Source organism: Saccopteryx leptura, chromosome 11 (genome assembly GCF_036850995.1).
Source record: "Saccopteryx leptura isolate mSacLep1 chromosome 11, mSacLep1_pri_phased_curated, whole genome shotgun sequence".
Taxonomy (NCBI): domain Eukaryota; kingdom Metazoa; phylum Chordata; class Mammalia; order Chiroptera; family Emballonuridae; genus Saccopteryx; species Saccopteryx leptura.
Window position 1 is genome coordinate 47,224,240 of NC_089513.1, and position 20,322 is coordinate 47,244,561.

Consider the following 20,322-nt stretch of genomic DNA (forward strand, 5'->3'; position numbering starts at 1 on the left):
ATTCATTTCTTAAAGGTGCCTTTAGAGTTTGTAGAATTCTACATACACTATAGTTGAACATTATTACTCACTAATATTTAAGAACAATTGTATATACTATGTAGCAATTTAAAATTTTGCTGAATAAGAGATGAAAATTGTATTAATCAGATTGTATAACAACATTTATGGGAAACATTGTAGTTAATGAGAGCCAGGTTTCTCACTGTCAGAGAAAGAGGTTGTAAATAAACAGGTCTACTGGTAATGGATAAACTCAGAATCCCACGGTTTTTGCTGTGGGTTATTTAAAAATATATAGACATTGGCCTTGGCCAGGTGGGTCAGTGGATAAAGCGTTGTTCGGTGTGCCAGAGGTAGCAGGTTTGACCCCATGTCAGCACATGTACAAGAAGCAATCAATGAGTACACAACTAAATGGAACAACTAAGTGAAACAGTGAGTTGATGCTTTTTCTCTCTCTTCTTCTCTCAAATAAATGGAAAAAAATAAAAATAAATAAAAATGAAAAAAATATATATAGACAGTGTCATTCAGATAACCACAATAATTCTCAGATATATTTGGTCTTCATCCACATTCCTGATCCATAGCTCCTAAACCCCGTGAAATTTCTTAAGTGATGAGAGCAACAATGGTGTCTCTTGTTATAATAAAGGGGTCACAGGCCCTGGCCGGTTGGCTCAGTGGTAGAGCGTCAGCCTGGCGTGCGGAAGTCCCGGGTTCGATTCCCGGCCAGGGCACACAGGAGAAGCGCCCATCTGCTTCTCCCCCCCTCCTCCCCTCCCCCCCTCCTTCCTCTCTGTCTCTCTCTTCCCCTCCCGCAGCCAAGGCTCCATTGGAGCAAAGATGGCCAGGGCGCTGGGGATGGCTCCATGGCCTCTGCCTCAGGCACTAGAGTGGCTCTGGTCGCACCAGGGTGATGCCCCGGATGGGCAGAGCATCGCCTCCTGGTGGGCATGCCGGGTGGATCCCGGTCGGGCGCATGCGGGAGTCTGTCTGACTGCCTCCCTGTTTCCAGCTCCGGAAAAATACAAAATAAATAAATAAATAAATAAATAAATAAATAAATAAATAAATAAAGGGGTCACTTTGGGATCCTACACAAAGGTGGGGGTTGTCAGTAAAGCCAACCGGATGGTTAGAAGATTTGAACTTTCAGTCCTACCCCTGATTTCTGGGGAAGGAAGAAGGGCTTGACGTTGAACCAATCACCAATGGCCAATGACTTAGTCAGTCATGACTACGTAGTGAAACCTCCATGAAAGCCCGAAAGGACAGCTCATTGCCCTCTTTTTCAGACAGCTTCCAAGCTGGGGAACCAGAATGCTTCCATGCCCACCAGGCTGGGAACCGGGCTCCACGAGGGCAGAAGCTTCTTTGCTGGAGATCTTGCCCTATGTACCTCTTCATCTGGCTGTTGATTCATATTCTTTAACATCTTCTGTAATAAATTGGTAATCTAGTAAGCAAACATGTTTTCCTGAATTCTCTGAGCCATTCTAGCAAATAAACAGAACCCGAGGAAGAGGGTGTGGAAACCTCTGATTTTTAGGCAGCTGGTCAGAAACTCAGGTAAAAACCTAGGCTTATGACTAGCAGCTGAAGTGGAGAGTAGTCTTCACTTTCCAATTTTCTGAAGTAAGGTTGTGTTACTTTTATAATTTAAAAAATAAATTTGGCCCTGACTAGTTTGCTCAATGGATAGTGTTGGCCTGGCGTGTGGATGTCCCAGGTTTGATACCTGGTCAGGGCCCACATGAGAAGTGATCATCTGCTTCTCTTTCCCTTTTTCTTCCCCTTTTCTCTTCCCTTCTTGCAGCCAGTGGCTTGACTGGTTCAAGCATGGCCGCAGGCACTGAGGATAACTTGGTTGATTTGAGCATTGGCTCCAGATGGGGATTGCTGGGTGGATCCTAGTTGGGGCACATGCAGGAGACTAATTATCTCCCCTCCTCTCACTTAAAAAAAAAAAAATTTTAACAATATAATTTATTAAACAGTATATAGTTTAAAGCTGCCTTTAGCAATATATTGTTAGTCTTTCAAATATTTAACAAGAGAAAGAAAAAAGTGGTTTCTCTGTGTCTTGTCAATTTGCAAATGCACTACATTAAAGAAGAGATCTAAAATATTTTTTAAAAAATGTTAAATGGAGGTTGCAGATAACCAGGAAAGACAAAAGAATGGCTGATAATTGAAACTCTATTCTTATGTCTTCTGAAAATTCCAAAAAATACAATTGGTATTTATGAGGGGGCATACTACATTCACAAAGAGGTAGGGAATTCGTTCAGTACATATTTAAATAGTGATTAAATATCTTGTAGGCACAGAAAATACAAAGGTGAACAACACAAATACACCAAAAATGCCAGATGAGGAGCTCTGTAATCAGACGGTGAGAATGTGTGACTAAAGTGGAAGGCTTAGATCAGCTCAGGGTTTTTTCAACTGCGGGCTGAAGACCAGCCTGCCACAAATTTTGTGCCAGTCCGCAAAAAAGTTCACCCTGCTGTTGTATGAAGATTATAAACCTAATGATCTTAGTTGAATTTGCTTATGCTCAAGGTGATTTCTGCTTTAGTAGCCCCCAAAATAATTCTACTTTCAATGGTCCCCAAGTGTAAAAAGGTTGTAAGCCACTGGATTAAATGCTCAGAGAGATCTTCTCTGAGGAAACAAAATTTAAACTGAGTACAGCAAAAGTCATATTGTAACAATAATGACAAAAGGATGGCAGAAGGAAGACTTAGAGCCAAGCCCCTAAATTTCAATTGATCTGAAGGCATAAGAAAGATGAGCTGCCAATTCAGTGGGGAAAGAATAGTTTTTTAAACAAACGGTGCCAGGACAACTGGGTATCCACATACTGGTTGGGGCAAATGTAGTTTATAGTTGTTCGTGTGGAAAATAATACAACAATGAATAAATAATAATACAAAATTAACTATGTATTGTATTCTCACAACTGTAAACCCACTTTTGCCCCACTCCATATAACAGGATGAAATTGGACCCATATCTCACACCATATATAAAAGTTAACTCAAAGCAATCTCAGACCTAAATGTAATAGCTAAAACTGTTAGAAGAAAACACAGGACTAAATCTTCATGACCTTGAGTTAGTCAATGGTTTCTTAGATATGACACCATGAACACAAATAACAAAAGAAAAATAAAGATAGCCTGACCAAGTGGTGGCGCAGTGGATAGAGCATCGGACTGGGATGCAGATGCAGAGGACCCAGGTTCGAAACCCCGAGGTTGCCGGCTTGAGCGTGGGCTCATCTGGTTTGAGCAATGCTTACCAGCTTGAGCCTAAGGTCGCTGGCTTGAGCAAGGGGTCATTCGGTCTGCTGTAGCCCCCTAGTCAAGGCACATATGAGAAAGCAATCAATGAGCAACTAAGGTGCCACAACGAAGAATTGATGCTCCTTCCCTTCCTGTCTGTCTGTCCCTATCTATGTCTCTTTCTGTCTCTGTCACAAAAAAAATAAAGAAAAATAAAGATATATTGAACTCCACTGAAATGTATAACATTTGTGCAGCAAATGATACTTTGGAGAAAATGAAAAAGCAATCCACAGAATGAAAGAAAATATTTGCAAACTGTATATTTGATACAGGTCTACTATCCAGAATATAAGAACTCATATAATGAATTAATAAAAAGACATATAACCCAATTTTAAAAATGGCTAAAGTATCTCAACAGACTTTTCTTTAAGGAAGACATACAAATAACCAGTAAGCACATGGAACTTATATTTAAAATCTTTAGTCATTAGGGAAATACAAATCAAAACCACAATGAGATAGCACTTTATATTCCTTAGGATGACCAAAATAAAAAAGACAGCAACAGTGTTAGTGAGGATGTCGAGAAACTGACACCACGTGCACTGATGACAGGGCTCTGAAATGGCACAGCTTCTTTGGAAAACAGTTTGGTTGTTCCTCAGGAATTTAAAGAGTTACCATATGACCCAGTGATTCTATTAGAAATAAATCCAGGAGAAATCAAAGCAGAGTTGCCATACGACCCAGCAATTCTACTCTAGATAGATTCCCAAGAGAAATAAAAACAATGCCCACACAGAAACAACCCAAATGTCCACCAGTTGATGAATGGAAAAACAAAATGTGGTACATCCATAGAATGAAAAGAAATGGATTAGAATGAAAGAAATGCTACAAGGCAGATGAACTTTGAAATTATTATACTAAGTTAAAAAAGCCAGTCACAAAAGACCACACATTGTATTATTCCATTTTTCAAATGTCCAACCTAGGAAAATCTATAGAGATCAAAGAATTAGATTAATGGTTAAGGTTTGGGGGAGTGGGTAAGGAATGAGGTAAGTGGGATTGACAGTTAATGAATACAGGTTCCTTGTAGGAGGAAAATGTTCTAAAATTAGAATCGATAAAAATGTGTTGCACAACCTTGTGAATATACTAAGAAATGAACTGTATACTTTAAATGGTGAATTGTATGGTATGTGAAGTCACATCTCAATAAAGTGGCCCAAAAAATGCAATAAAAAAAGGTAAGTTTCCAGTAATGGAAGTCTAATTATTTAATTTAGATTAACCCTCCCACACATGACAATGAAAAATTTGGATAAAATTATATTTATCCTATAAATATTTACAGATCATAAACCATGTTTATAGACTGTTCTGGGCAATAAAATAGAAAAATGATTTTCTTAACAACAGTAAAGACCTGAAAAGATAGTACGGAACATCTGGCAAAAATCCAGAAGGCAAGAAAGATAGGAAATGCATCATTTAGCCCTCAAAGTCACTTGTCTTGAGGATATCCACCAAATAGGAGGAATCAATTACAAGACTGAGTTAGCAGCTTCCTGAAACTAAAATATAAATCTCTGGACCCAAGGAAAATGGGGAACCTAATAAACCCCACCTCAACCATCTCCAAGGCCGGGAAGTTGCAGGCTACATCATCAGGTATGGATAAAAGAAACTGCAGTCCACCACCAAGTCTTATCAATGGTCTAAGGAACTGCAGTCCTTGAGATGAGCTGGATTAAGGCAATCCTGGACTAGCTATAGTCCCTCACTTCTAAATGTGACTTTAGTATAGAAGTAATGAAAACTGTATGTGGAGAAAGGTATCTATCCTAAGCCTCAAAATTATTTCCTCAAATATCTTCTCAAATATGACATCCAACACTAACCAGACACATAAAGAGATAAGAGATCACAAATGAGAAACAATAGAAACAGACACTAAAGGCAGACGCACAGACTTAAAAGTGCCAAAATTATCCGACACAGAAAATAAAAATAACCACGCTTACCTGGTTAAGAAATAGATTTGAAAATATCAGCAGACAAGAAACAACTAAAAAGTGACATAGCAGATTTTAAAAAGAACTTCTAGAAATGAAAAATATATTAACTAAAATTAACTCATTCAGCAGATTATTCATAGCTGAAGAGAGAAGTAGTGAACTAAAAAATAGTTCTGGAGAAATTATTTAGGATGTGATAGACAAAGAGATGAAAAATATAGAAAGTATAAGAGAGGACATAGTGAGAAGATACAAGGATATTTACTGGAGTTCCAGAGGGGAAAAAGAAAATGAGGCATATAATGTATTTCAAGAAATCATGGCAAAACTTTTTAAAAACTTGATTAAGGATACTAATCCATAGATTTAAGATACCCACAAATCTGGAGCATGATAAATAAAATCACTCTTACATACACTGTAGTAAAATTGGGGAAAAAAATCTCAAGAGCAAATAGAGAAACAAAATCTAGATTATCTTGAAAAGAGTTAGATTGGCTTCATAATTATTCTATATATTTACTTTAACATTTTTCTATGAGTGTTATATTTCGCAGTAAAAAAATGGTAAAAGAAATTAAGGGAGGTACATGTGACTAAACAGTGATTTGGGGAGAAAATGGAAGAGAAAAATAGGTATACATTATGAAATGAAGTAAAAACATGATGGTTCAAGCCCTGGCCGGTTGGCTCAGTGGTAGAGCATCGGCCTGGTGTCCAGAAGTCCTGGGTTCGATTCCCGGCCAGGGCACACAGGAGAAGCGCCCATCTGCTTCTCCACCCCTCCCCCTCTCCTTCCTCTCTGTCTCTCTCTTCCCCTCCCGCAGGGAGGCTCCACTGGAGCAAAGATGGCCCGGGCACTGGGGATGGCTCCTTGGCCTCTGCCCCAGGCGCTAGAGTGGCTCTGGTCGTGACAGAGCGACGCCCCAGAGGGGCAGAGCATCGCCCCCTGGTGGGCAGAGTGTTGCCCCCTGGTGGGCGTGCCGGGTGGATCCCGGTCGGGCACACGCAGGAGTCTGTCTGACTGTCTAGCCCCGTTTCCAGCTTCAGAAAAATACAAAAAAAACCCCCCCAAAAACAAAACAAAACAAAAAACATGATGGTTCATACTGATGCTATTTCAGTGATTCAATTGCAATTATTAAGCTTTGAATTTAAAGAATCAGTGACTTGATGTAAGGATTACCTATATTATACACTAGGACCAATATAGTTGTTTAGAAGTAAACGAAAATAAAGTGACGCCCTGGGGGGATAGCTCAGTGCAGGGGTGGCCGGTTTGGGCAGTCAGGGCACATTCAGGAACAGTTTGATGTTCCTGTCCCTCTCTGTCTTTACCCGTTCCTTTCTCTCAAAAATCAATAAAATAAACATTAAAAAGAAAACTAAAAATAAACAAAACAAAGTGACAATTTTCTATGCTATCTTTTAACTTTTTAGGACCATTTCCTTATTGTCATCATGACAGATTCTAATCCATTAAAAACTGGAAAAGGTTTTCCTGCAAAGCATTTGTTTAATGCAGAAAAGCTTACCTGATTTCTCAGATAAAGGGAAAAGCCTGGCCAAAAAGAGTTGAATTCGCCCACAGAAGACTGTATTCTGGGATTTTGATAATCTTCTTAAGAGATCTGACAATATATGGAAATGAAGGTTATTGAGAAAAGATAATTCTTTTACATTCATCCCCAAGTTTTTTTAACCAGTTTGTTAAGAGTATTTTCCTAAAGTAGTAGTTCTCAAGATGGGGGTAGAAACTATTATCACAAAAAACCACTAGGAAATTAGAAATCAAACAAGTTTAGTATGGGCAAGATAAACTACCAATTTTTTCTTGGTTTTCATCGTTTCCATATAAAACAGGAACAGTTTAATTTATAGTCAATGACCAGTTTTAATAAACCAGCTTATTTAAAAATGAAGGTGCTGATCTATTTAAATTGTGGTTAAATGAACCACCTGTTTTTCTGGCCACATTTACATTTTAAAAATAATCATTTACCATTAAATTACTTACCATTGCACATACGCAGTAAATAATTTTTCCCAGCAGAATAGAATGTATTCTGAAATGAAGACAGCAATTATTACTCTAGTTCAGAGTTGTTGCACATCCTTCAATAAGTCACAGAAGTAAAATATTAAATACTAACAGGCACTGAGATGTTACTATGCCAGTTTCACTTTTTCAGGCATAAAATGTTTTCAAAGGAATAAAAATAATTTCAGATACATGAGTTAACAAAACGTGATACTAAGAAACTGTTTTAAACATGTGAAAGTGTATACTTTCAAGTTAACTGTTATAAATATGTGAAATTTTATACTTCAACTTCTTCTCCATACATAACTCTTACTTGCCTCCCCAAGAGAGCAGAATATGTCATTCTTTCATAGGGATAATCTTGTTGGCAATCAGCAATATTAGAACTAGAAGCAAAAAAATCTACCCTACTAATTCTGGATTCATAGAAAGATAATGTTAGTAGAAAAAGAATCTAGGGTACTTACTGATTTCCAAGTAGCAACATTTTTTTCCACAAAAGTGAATATTGTGTCACACTGATCCAAAGGGAGACAATCCAGAACATCTCCCAACAGCACGAAAGGTGTAGATGCAGTACAAATACCTTAAGTGGAGCACAAGTTGATTTAAAAGTTTAAAATACTGTCGAGTAAAGTAGCCCATTCTAAATCACTCTTCAGAATATCTGAAAGCTATATTTTGTCAGTCCTAACAAGGCTTTAAAAGACAAGAAAGGAAGGAACCTAGGTCTCCAAACGGGACATACTGAAGTCTTGGTATGCGCTCTTAGTAATGATGATGATTATTCTCGATAACACTTCTAGAGCATTTATATATGTCAGGCACCCTAACTGCTTTACTTATACTCATTTAACCCTAGGAGGTAGATAATACCGTCTCCAGTTCACAGAATGGGAAAACTGAGACATAAAGAAGTCAAATAACTTGCTCACGATCATAGCGCCAGTAAGTGGTAGAGCTAGGATACAAACCCAGGCAGTCTGGCTCCACAATCTGTTTTCTTCACCACTAAGCTATTCAAAAGAATATAATGCAGATAATTTAAAATGGTTATATTGACTATAACTTAGAAAATGCTTATTACATAATGTTAAGTAAAAAAGGCAGGATTCAAAAACTGTAGGTATATTACGGTTATGACAATAAAAATTTTTAAAAAGGCTACAGAAACTAAAACCATGTATCAAAATAAATGGTAGTTTTTAATTTAGAAAAATTATGACTATTTTTCTTTTTTCTCATTTTCAACTCTTCTGTAATGTTGCTAAATTGTCTTTGGGATTTGAAAAGATTATCTTAAAAGATAACAAGGTTTGATATTGATTTCAATTATTATTAAACATTTAAAATAACAGTATTGTTTTAGGGGACAAAAGAGTAAAGTAAAAAGTTATTTCTAAATTCAACATTATTATGCCCTGGCAGGTGGACCAGTGGATAGAGTGTTGTCATAGGGACTGAGGTCACCAGTTGATCCTGGGGTTGCTGGCTCCATCCTGAGGGTGCCAGCTTGACCCTGAGGACATCGGCTTCACCCTGAGGTCGCTGATTCAAGCCCAAGTCCGGGCACATATGAGATGCAATCAATGCCTGCACAACCAAGTGAAACAACGAGTTGATGCTTCTCTCTCTCTCAAAAAATTAATTTAACATTATTAAAGTAACACAAATTAAAAATTTTAAGAAAAAGGCATTTAGTCTCCCTTCTCATTTTTCCTTCTATTTTAAGGTAATAATTACTAACACTTGTTAAGTGTTTAAGAAAAGTAGCCATTTAAGCATGGGAGGTTAAAAAAAAAAATCTAGGGGGGACTGTAAGCCCAAATCATTGCATTCACCTTGTATATTCAGAAAAAAGAAGTAATATTTCCAGCTCTGTTCTGCATTGGTAAGAAGACATCTGGAATGTCATGTGAGGGGTATTGCTTAGAAGAAGTATGTGGCATAAAGCAGCAGATTTCAACTCAATACTAGGGAAATCTGATAATCAAAACTAACAGAAATCAAATAGTGGGCTCCATTAATGAGTGTAGAGGCTGAATGATTGATTACCTGCCAGGGGTGTTACAGAGGGGAGGCAGGATACTGGACTAGATAATCTCTAAAACACTAACCTTAACACTTAGATTCTGTGAACACTTAGATTCATATGCCCTGTACATCCAAGATATCTGAAAGGCATATCCCCTACCCTTAGTTGCAGTGAAGTTCGGCATATGTTAACTCACATTTGATAACTGCAGAACTTAAAATTACTTAAGATTCCTCTGCCAAAGATTCTGATTTAAATTCTTTAAACATAGAAATCACTGGTTATTCTGATGAAATGGAGCATACAGCATGATCCCCCGGGACTTTCGCAGCCTGCGTCCCAGCCTCTACACGGCCCTCTTTGCTTCACCATAACCTTGGCCACACACATCCATTTCTAGTTCCCAAACATCCTGCTATGTTCATACTTCCATGATTTTGTTTACAATGCTTTTTCTGCCTAATTAATCCTCCACCTCTTTATCACATGGTAAATTCCCTACCTAATCTTGCAAAGTGGAGTACACAGTGTATCTAAAAAAAAAAAAAAATCCCTTATACCTTTGAACAGTCTCCTCATCTATGTTTTTGAAGGACACTGTACATAAATTACAGCATTTATTATATCCTGTTTATCTTTATGTGTACCATGAGCTTTCTAAGAGTAGGCAAAAGTGTCTAACACTAGGCCCTGGCTGGTTGGCTCAGCGGTAGAGCGTCCACCTGGCATGTGGAAGTCCCGGGTTCGATTCCCGATCAGGGCACACAGGAGAAGCATCCATCTGCTTCTCCACCCTCACCCTCTCCTTCCTCTCTGTCTCTCTCTTCCCCTCCTGCAGCCAAGGCTCCATTGGAGCAAAGTTGGCCTGGGCGCTGAGTATGGCTCCATAAGCCTCCGCCTCAGGCACTGGAATGGTTCTAGCTGCAAAGGAGCATCACCCCCTGGTGGGCATGCCAAGTGGATACCGGTTGGGTGCATGTGGGAGTCTGTCTGACTACCTCCCTGCTTCTAACTTCGAAAAAAAAAAAGTGTCTAACACTAAACATAAACTTAATAAATATCTGCTGACTTGAATTTAACAAAATAGTTAAATTCTGAAAACATGTCACATACATAAACAGTACTATATTCCCTTTCAAGGAGGAATTTTCCCCATCAAGATACCCCCACGTTAAATTATCACCAAATATGGGAAAAAGATATTTCTCACAGAAGCATATAAGCATTTATTTAGTTTACTAAAATCATAAGTTCTCACCTTTCTCAAAGTAAAAGTTCTAAATACAGACTTGCACAATTTCAAGTGGTATAAACATTACTAGTCTACAAAAATAATGTATCAATGAACTAAGCAGATGCTGCAAACTGACAGGAACTGGGAAAGAAGCACTCCATTGTAGAATTTATTTAAGTATGCTGAATGAATGAGTATATGAATGAATAAGCATTTTATATAAAAGCTTAATATGTAAAGTCAGAATTTATGAATTATGCTGAGTTCACAAAATAGCTTGCTGCTACACCACAAGACTACTTTTACCTGCACATTCCAGTGTTGGCAGGAATAAATATCAAAATAATAAATATGTGAATAATGCGTTACTGATTAAAAGGCCCTTTTCACATAAATTATCCAAATTACTCAAATAAGTATTTTAACCAAATCAGTTAAAAAAGAGTGCTAATAAGCTATTTTTTCATTGCTTCTTTCTGCAAATATTTAGTGAACTCATACTATGTGTTAGGCCTGTGGGCTTACTGTTTTTTTAAAAACCTTTTGAAACTATCCTCCCTGCCACTGTCCCATTTTAAAAGTCTCCTACCTACTTTTTTCCTGCAGTCTCTCCCAATCTAACTCTTCTTCCATAGCTCCTCTTTAGCATGGTATACAAAGCCCTTTACAAATGACTCAAACCAATTCTTCCTGTGTCTTCTCTCATCTTTTTCCTCATTCTCTTATCCTCTGCTCCATAGATCTACAGCCATGCCAAATCTGGCCTTTCCAGGTAGCTATTCCATCAGTTTCTACCTGACAAATTCATCATCCCTCTCATCATAGGTCTCATGTTACAGCTTCCTTTCTAAGACTTCCTGATTCATTTAGACCAGGGGTCCCCAAACTTTTTACACAGGGGGCCAGTTCACTGTCCCTCAGACCATTGGAGGGCTACCACATACAGTGCTCCTCTCACTGACCACCAATGAAAGAGGTGCCCCTTCCAGAAGTGCAGCGGGGGGCCGGATAAATGGGCTCAGGGGGCCGCAAGAGGCCTGCGGGCCGTAGTTTGGGGATGCCTGATTTAGACACTGAAGTTTAAAGTACTTCAACATATTTCATTCCCACCTCAACCTTAGTAATTACACCACAGTAAGACATTTACATGCCTGTTTCCTCCATTAGCCACTAGGCTCCTTAGATGCAGAAAATGTTTTATTCATCTATGAAACTCCAAGTTTTAGCTCAGTACCAGGCACACAGTGGATGCTCAATAAATATTTACTGAATAAATGAAACAACTGGAGAACAAAGAAAGTGCTAAAATGTGTCTACATACTAGAGATGAGAAATAAAGGTGAGTTAATTTCACTGGACCAGTTTCTTGGCAAAGGTTCTAGGCATAACTTGAAAAATGAACAAAATCAGATAGGTGGAGAGGTACAGGGAAAATAAGTTTTAAATAAAGCATATCATGTCCAAGATTACTTAAAAAAATCCTCATACTTACCTTCAGTTACTCCCCCAATAGCAAGAGAAATAATAGCTAAGACATTTTCACACGATGAATGATTTATCTACCAACAGAGGAGAAAACAGTTTGGTTTAGGAGGCAGAGTTCAGACTGATTTGATAACAATAAAAACATACTCTGACATAAAACTGATTATCATAAATATGGGATGAAGATATATAGGTCTCACAGAAGATAAAATTATTTATAAGATGAAAGTACAAAAAAGGATAGTAATGGAATTACAAATTATAGAAGTGTATCAATTAAATACTAAGCACGCAATTCGTTTAAAATACTCTAGTCTCAGGAAAATGGCTACATTAGCATGATTAAGGCTACAAGCTAAGTAAGTACAGAAGTGCTGAGGCCATAACTCAATCAATGGCACAAGGCAAAGGCAGGGCCAGCGGAATGAACTGTACTGGTGCATCAATATGTCTGAAAGAGAGTTTTAATAGAAAGGAAGTAGTGCCTAGGTTCAATAATATCATAAAACCCAGCATTTATTGAGTGTTCATTAATTGCTGTTTTACACAACCACCATGGAAATGGCATTTGCCTTCTTACAAATGAAACTGAGGCCTAGAAAAACAAAGTAACTTGTCTGATACCTCACAGCAAGTAAGTGAGTAGGTCTGAAGAAGAAAGAGTGAATTTTGATACAGAATTGCCTGAAAGAAATGGACACAGTGTTATCACCATTAGAAAAAGATCGATCTTCTTGGGATCCAACCTTTGCTCAACCAAGAATAACCTGTTGAAACTTTTCATTTGGATACCCCACTAATCTTAAAGAAATTCAGATTTTTTATAATTAGATTAAATTGATCTACTGAAGTCGGACAGGCGTTAGTTATTTTTCCATGTTGATGAGAAGGATGGCCTAAGAAAATGAGAGCCCGGAACCCCAGTTCCCATGCTGAGCACCCGTGGGCTGGGCTTTCTGTGCTATACAGGATGTGTCACATTGTCTGTACAGCAGAGAGGGTTCAACTTCAAATTCTAGTTCTTGCTCAGACCGCATCTCAATTTTTCTCATCCTGTTCACCTGGAGAGAGCTCTCTTCATTTATTAAACTAAACACTTAAATTACACCTGTGCTGCCAAAGGCCTTAATTATTACATAACTCCTATAGTATGATCAAGTCAGCTTTCACAAAACTCATTCTAGAAAAAATAACCATACTTAAGTATTCATTCTAAGAATAAAGACAATTTAAAAAACAACATTAGTAATTTGCCATTAAAATCCTAATAAATACAAATATACTTACAATTTCTTCTTCTAGAACACCTCTGAAAGCTTGGTCAAGGGTACATTTTTTTTCATTTTCACTATTAGAAACAAAAGACACCAGCAATTTTTAAACAGCTCAAGGTAAGTATAAAGATTTAGGCAAGCATACTTCATGAGTATCAATACCTTACCTTCCAGGTAATTGGCTGAAGGTATTCAACAATGGCTTGATATTTTTGCTGTTTAGGGCCTCTCTGGTAGACTTCTAGAAAAATAAAAATAGCAAATACGTGGAAAGATTTTTGTTGATTATTTACTGAAAAACATGCCATTCATAATAGCTCGGTTGCCGAGCAATGGAGCAGTGGCCCAGACAGGCAGAGCATTGCCTGGTAGGGGGTTTGCTGGGTGAATCCAGTCAGTCAGGAGGCATGTGGAAATCTGTCTCTGCTTCCCTGCCTCTCATTTAATTAAAAAAAATGTTTGTAACTGGGAAAAAATACCTATCAGTCATTCTATCAGTAGAATATCACTTACCAATACAGATTCTCATCACTTTAAACCTGGCAAGAGCTTCCTAACTTGACTTTCTCATTCCAGTTTTCCCCACTTCCATCTCTTTGAATACCACATTCATGAGACTATTCTGGTTTTTTTTTTTTTTTAAAGTCTCCAATGGCTCCTTACAGATTTTGATTTTGAAATTTCATACCTCCTCTCAAGGTCCTTGATAATATTATCCCACTCAATCTATCCAATTGTATTTCCCACTCTCCCTAACAAATAACCTCCACTAAGGTCTACGCATTTCCCCTCATAATTTTCTGTCAGGCTCACTCTAGTTTATTCATACATTCATGTTGTTCTTCCCAACTGCTCATATAAATTCTATATATTCTTCAGGACCCATCTCAACTCCTACCTCCTCTAGGTGGCTTGCTCTGCACAGTCCCTCACACACAGTCAACTCTGAACACCTGCTGATTGTCTTAGTCGTGATTGAAAGACAAAAATATTGCAAAGTCATTCATTCTGTGTAAATTCACATATATTTAAAAGGTCATCTTATTACCTCACAGGAATTGGGTTTATACTGGAAATGTCCATTCCTAACTCTGCCAAGAATATGCTGTGTCATCTTGGGCAAATCCCTAATGCTTCACTGTCCTCATCAATTCAATAAGAGGGTTGTTGTAGATCCTTATTACCTGAGGCAGCAGTGACACCACCTGGGAACATGTTAGAAAGCTAAAGAACTCACGCCCCATTCCAAACCTAGTGAATCAGAATCTACATTTAACAGTATCTCGAGGTGATCGCACTGCACACTGAAGCTGGAGAAGCGCTATACTAGATGATCTTCAATTACATGGTCCTTTCCAGGGCTAATACGATCTTGGATACTCCTATCTGTCTTGGCAGAATTTCAAAGCCCAGAGGTTACAGCAAAATGCACAGAAAGAAAATATGTAATTCTGATCACATAAACGATCAGGTTAAAACAAGACACCTGGTTTAAAACAAAACAAAACACCAAACCCCACAATGTATGGTTAAAAAAAAAAAAAAACTGCACACAAGAAAACGTCTTACTACAAAGAATCAATTTTCTTTCACAGAATTTTCATTCTGGCATCACCATGCATAGTTACAGTTAAACATCTAAGTAGTTGAACCATGACTTGAAATATCGGTGCAAATGCTAAAGACAAATACAATCAAACAGGGTTCTCCATGCTGGGGATATATGAACAACATAAAAATACTGGGTCTGAAGTCAGAAAAAAAACCACTTGAGTAAACCATAACTTTATTTTGGTGGGGGGGGGGGGGCGGCTGTCAGGTTCTATCTCATTTACCAGGGATCCTAAACTTAGCCTACTTAACAATGTTAAGAGTTAAATAAGCTAACATGAAGACGCTCTGTAAGGCGTTTCTCAAGTGCTAAAACTCTTCTCTACTGTATAAGAATAAGATGACACTTGGCAACCGTTCCCGATCTGACCAGTCTTCTCCCACTTCGGATCTCTTAATCGAACTCTGAGGAGTTCAAGGTGTGGTGAACAGGCGGCCGGAACTACCACCTGGTAATTAGGGGGCGGGGCGGGAGCCGGCCCTCCGCGCTAAAGCCACTCCGGCCCTCCCCTTTCAGCAGCTCCCGCCCAGGTCGGGAGATCCTGCCTCGCAACGCGGGCGCTGCAGGGGGAGCTGGAGCTGGGACGGAGTCTTCGGAGGAGCCCTTCACGCAGGGCACCCAGAACGCGGGGTCTCAGACCCGGTGGCGGGCGAGCGGAGGTGGACCGCAGGGGCCAGGCGGGAGAGGCAGGTAAATCGCCTTTCCTACCTCCCAGCCCCTGACGGGATCGGAAGCCAACGCTGCGACCTACACCTCTTTCCCCTCTACACCCCCCCAGGGCAAAATGACAGTACTTTCAGGGAGAGAGGGGCAAAGAGTAGCGCCGGGTCAAGCTCACACCCTCCCGCCTTCGGCTCACCGTAAACCGCGACCGCGCTTCGGGTAAACTGAAGAGTGGCGGCGTCGGAGACATTTTCTCGGCTGCGCGTGCCCGCCGCCGCTCTGCGGCGCAGGCCGATGACGTCAGAGTGAGAGCAACGAGAGTTCCCGCTCCGTGCGCGGCTAGAGCGGTCTCTGAACCGAGGGGCGGGACGGCTGGCAATAGTGCAGGTGGGCGTTGGAAGCCCGAGTTAGCCCTGGGGTGACTGGTGGACGACGGGCGGCCGCGTCCAGTAAGGTCTACGCTGCAGGGCGAGGTCGAGGCCGGGGTGCGCACACGGTGGTGGTCCTAGTTTGGGGATGCCCGGCTGCTTACGGCTCAGTGGGCCGCGCCGGGCGGTACCCGCTGCCCGAGCAGCCGAGGCAGGTGGGTTATCTGGGGAAGTGTAGTCATCCTGTCCCCGAAGAAGTCTCAGCTTCGGTTTTACGCATCAGCCCTGTAGTTCATCAGCTGTTCACTCTTCTATGGAATAGAAATGATGCCTAGGTCACAGGGCTCTCGGAAAGCGCTAATGAAATAATGAGTGCAAGTGTGGCTGGTGTGAAATGTAAGGACTATTTATATCTTGGAGTCAGTTAACTTTGCTGGCATATGTAGGTGTCCACACAGAGAAAGAACGAGGAGGAATGTAGCCTTCTGCACTGATAGGAAAGTGGATGGCTCCGCATCCAGGGTAGGGGTCCCCCTTGCAAAACCTTTTCTCCTCTCACTGGAGAGGCTTGGCCAATAAAAAGCCAAGTAGCAGTAACTTTCTTAGAAAATGATCCTATGGAGAACGAAATTACTACGTACTGATATGATGCAAACGCGATGAAATTTCTGCCAGTTCTTATTCCCTTCCACATGTACCTAAAAGAAGAAAACTGGATGTGTTTTACAAACTAAGCTTTATTGGCATCCAACCAGAATACAGGAAGCCAACAAAAAGGTAACTGCACAGTGTTCCCTGTAAGTGGGAGCTGTGAATAGTGATGGCTACGTGGATCTTGCCGTCTTATTGAATCAACAGAAGCATTCAGGTTTGACTGGATAACAAATCTCAAAATTAGCAAAAATAAACTGGTATTAATTGATATAATAGGTAGCTGTTGTAATAGGATTATCATATTACAGATGATTATTAACTAGAGCACAGCTAATACCTGAGAGAGAAAAACAATTTTTTTTTTTACAAAAATCCAAACATAAATGGAGTTTAGTGACGCATCCATCAAAGTCCCATCACTTAGAATTCTATTATTCAGCAAATATTTGTTGGGTTCATTGTACACAATGGACAGTATTTATTGAAGGAATAATATATATGAAGAAAATAAGGTTTAATTCCTGTTTTGAGGAGCTCTTAGTTTGGTTGACATAAACAATTATAGTATGTATACAATTTCTATCATAAGTACAGTGATACCTCGGTTCTCGAACATAATTCGTTCCGGGAGAACGGTCGAGAACCAAATTGTTCGAGAACCGAAACAATGAAACCCATAGGAAATAATGGAAACTGGATTAATTTGTCCCAAGCCCCAAAAATATGCCTATTTACTGGTGCTTTCTCACAAATAACGACTTCATTGATGCTGTCACCTGCTAACTCTTTTTCTTTAATGAAAATAAGAAGCAGCTTCTCCATTTCCTCCATTATCTGAGGTCTTTGCTTTGTTAACAATGTAACACCTTTGGCAACATCGGCAGCCTTTATAACAGCTTTATTCTTAAGGAAAGTTGAGATAGTAGATCTTGGCATGCCATACTCAGCAGACAGATCTGAAACACGTGTGCCCTGTTCATATTTGGCAATGATTTCTTTTTTCAGCTCAATCGTTGTTCTCACAGCTTTCCGCTTACCTTTGTCTGCATTACCACTTCTGGCTTTCTTTGGACCCATGTCTAAGGGTTAAATTCAGTGTACAAAGCGTGCACAAAGCGTGAGTCTCTCCACAAAGCGTGAGTCTCACCACAAAGTGTGACTCTCTCCACAAAAACGTGATTCTCTCCACAAAGCGTGACTCACACTGATGACGCAGGCAAGGCGCGCTCGGCCGAATGAACGCCATTCGGCTCAACTCGGCTAATCTTGGACGTTCGAGTTCCAAATATTTGTTCGGATTCCAAGACAAAATTTTCTCGAATTTCCTGGTCGAATACCGATTTGGTCGAAAGTCAAGGTGTTCGAGAACCGAGGTATCACTGTAATTTAAATTATAGCTGCTGTACGAGATCAAAGGAGAGAGAAATCGCTACCATGTGAGGCGGTCACAGAGCCTTCATGCAGTATGTAGACTGAGCTGGACCCAGGATTCCAATAGATCAAGGTAGTGGGAAGGGCTGAATAGGAAAGACATTCCCAATGGAAAGAATGGTATGAGCAGAGGTGTGGAAGGAAGAGAGCATGGTGAAAGAAAGCCATTTAACATTGGGTTCTGAACAGAAAGAGGGTGAACAGTCAAGTTGGAACCAGACTGTGTTAATGTTTGAGGCCAAAGAATGTTATGGGTTTAAAAATGGCTGGAAAAGTTCCTACCAAGTTACTGGGGGGAGGGAGAAAAATGAATTCTTTTACTGCCGACTGAAGAAACACCAGCTAAAGAAATAGGAATACAGCAATCTTCAGGAGATAATTATGTGTTATTGTTTGATGGGGACAGCTTTTGTCTTGAGATGATGAGGAAGTTCTGGAGATGGATGGTGGTTATGGTTGCACAACAGTGTGAATGTACTTAATGCCACTTAAAATGGTTAAATGCTGTCTGACCAGGCGGTGCTACAGTGGATAGAGCGTCAGACTGGGATGTGGAGGACCCAGGTTCGAGACCCCGAGGTTGCCAGCTTGAGCGTGGGCTCATCTGGTTTGGGCAAGGCTCACCAGCTTGAGCCCAAGGTCGCTGGCTTGAGCAAGGGATCACTCGGTCTACTCTAGCCCCTCGGTCAAGGCACATATAAGAAATCAATGAACAACTAAGGAACCTCAACAAAGAACTGATGTTTCTTATCTCTCTCCCTTCCTGTCTGTCTGTTCCTATCTGTCCCTCTCTCTGACTCTCTCTGTCTCTGCCACACACAAAAAAATGGTTAAATGCTAAATTTTATCAATGTTATACCAAAGTAAAAAAAAAACTTGTAAAAAGTAGCAATCTGATTTAGATAGCTTTAAAAGGGCAAAGATGTCACAGATATCAGTATGATTTGAGACCTCAAGGTAAGATTATATTTAAAAAGGCAGAAAGTAGTAGGTAATGCATTTTAAAAAGACATCCATCAAAAATCACTATATTTTAATATTTAGATAACTTTAATAAATGCTTTTTAATTCCCAGTGCACTTAGTATAAAATACCTCATTCACCCTCTAACTCATAGTTGAGTCACTTTAGTTGTTCATTGATTGCTTCTCATATGTGCCTTGATGGGCTAGGGGGGCTCAAGCCAATGACCTTGGGCTTCAGGCCAGCAACCTTTGGGCACAAGCCAGCGACCATGGGATCATTTCAATGATCCCACACTCACATCAGCAACCCTGCATTCATGCCAGCGACCTCAGGGTTTTGAGCCTGGGACCTCAGTGTCCCAGGTTGACATTCTATCCACTGCAGTACCACCAGTCAGGCAATAGATGGGGTTCTTGATAGAGATAGTTGGCAAAATGAGACTACTCAGAGGTTTTGATTCCAAAATTTGTGCTTTTTACACTGTTATACTGTTGTAATGGTTAACTTTTATTGAACACCTTCTATGAGCCAGACACTTTTCTTGTATTCTTTCTACTCCTTACAGCAACATTGTACATACTTCTGTATCAGTGAAGAAACAGGCTTCTCTTTCCTAAGGTACATGGCTAGAGAAAGCAAGTTTGGCCTGACCTGCAGTGGCACAGTGGGTAAAAGTGTCAACCTGGAATGCTGAGGTCGCAGGTTCAAAACCCCAGGCTTGCCTGGTCAAGGCACATATGGGAGTTGATGCTTTCTGCTCTTCCCCCCCTTCTCTCTTCCTCTCTGTCTCCTCTTTCAAAAAAATGAATACACAAAATCTAAAAAGAAAAAAAGAGATCTACCAGAAGACATTAAAAAACAAAAGTTAAAAAAAAAAAAAAAAAAGAAAGCGAGTTTGGAATTTGAGACTGGCTTCAATCCCAAAGCCTGTTTTTGGTCTTAAACTGTTAAATCTTAACTAACCCATTGGCCTAGTTAATTAATGTCTCATAAATTATTCCCTTACAGGTAAATAAAGTTAAGGATCATACTGTCATCAATTGTGATTTTTTTTTCTTTTTTTTCTTTTCTTTTTTTTTTTTCATTTTTCTGAAGCTGGAAACAGGGAGAGACAGTCAGACAGACTCCCGCATGCGCCCGACCAGGATCCACCCGGCACGCCCACCATGGGGCGCTGCTCTGCTCACCAGGGGGCGATGCTCTGCCCCTCCGGGGCGTCACCATGTTGCG

At 39.9% G+C, this 20,322-nt stretch overlaps 1 protein-coding gene across 2 annotated transcripts in view; it reads right to left on the reverse strand.

Annotated features, from left to right (window-relative positions):
- THOC1 (THO complex subunit 1) overlaps positions 1 to 15,960 on the reverse strand; it is a 42,528-nt gene extending 26,568 nt beyond the window's left edge. For both annotated transcript variants that reach the window (XR_010747352.1, XM_066352332.1), the window contains exons 1-7: positions 15,870 to 15,960; positions 13,566 to 13,639; positions 13,412 to 13,472; positions 12,132 to 12,198; positions 7,838 to 7,956; positions 7,344 to 7,392; positions 6,862 to 6,957 (exon numbers count right to left, since the gene is read on the reverse strand). Coding sequence is in view for 1 of the 2 variants with exons in the window: in XM_066352332.1 (XP_066208429.1) it covers positions 6,862 to 6,957; positions 7,344 to 7,392; positions 7,838 to 7,956; positions 12,132 to 12,198; positions 13,412 to 13,472; positions 13,566 to 13,639; positions 15,870 to 15,923 (520 nt within the window). In the remaining variant the exon portion in view is untranslated. The remainder of the gene's footprint in view (positions 1 to 6,861; positions 6,958 to 7,343; positions 7,393 to 7,837; positions 7,957 to 12,131; positions 12,199 to 13,411; positions 13,473 to 13,565; positions 13,640 to 15,869) is intronic.
- Between the last annotated feature and the right edge of the window lie 4,362 nt (positions 15,961 to 20,322).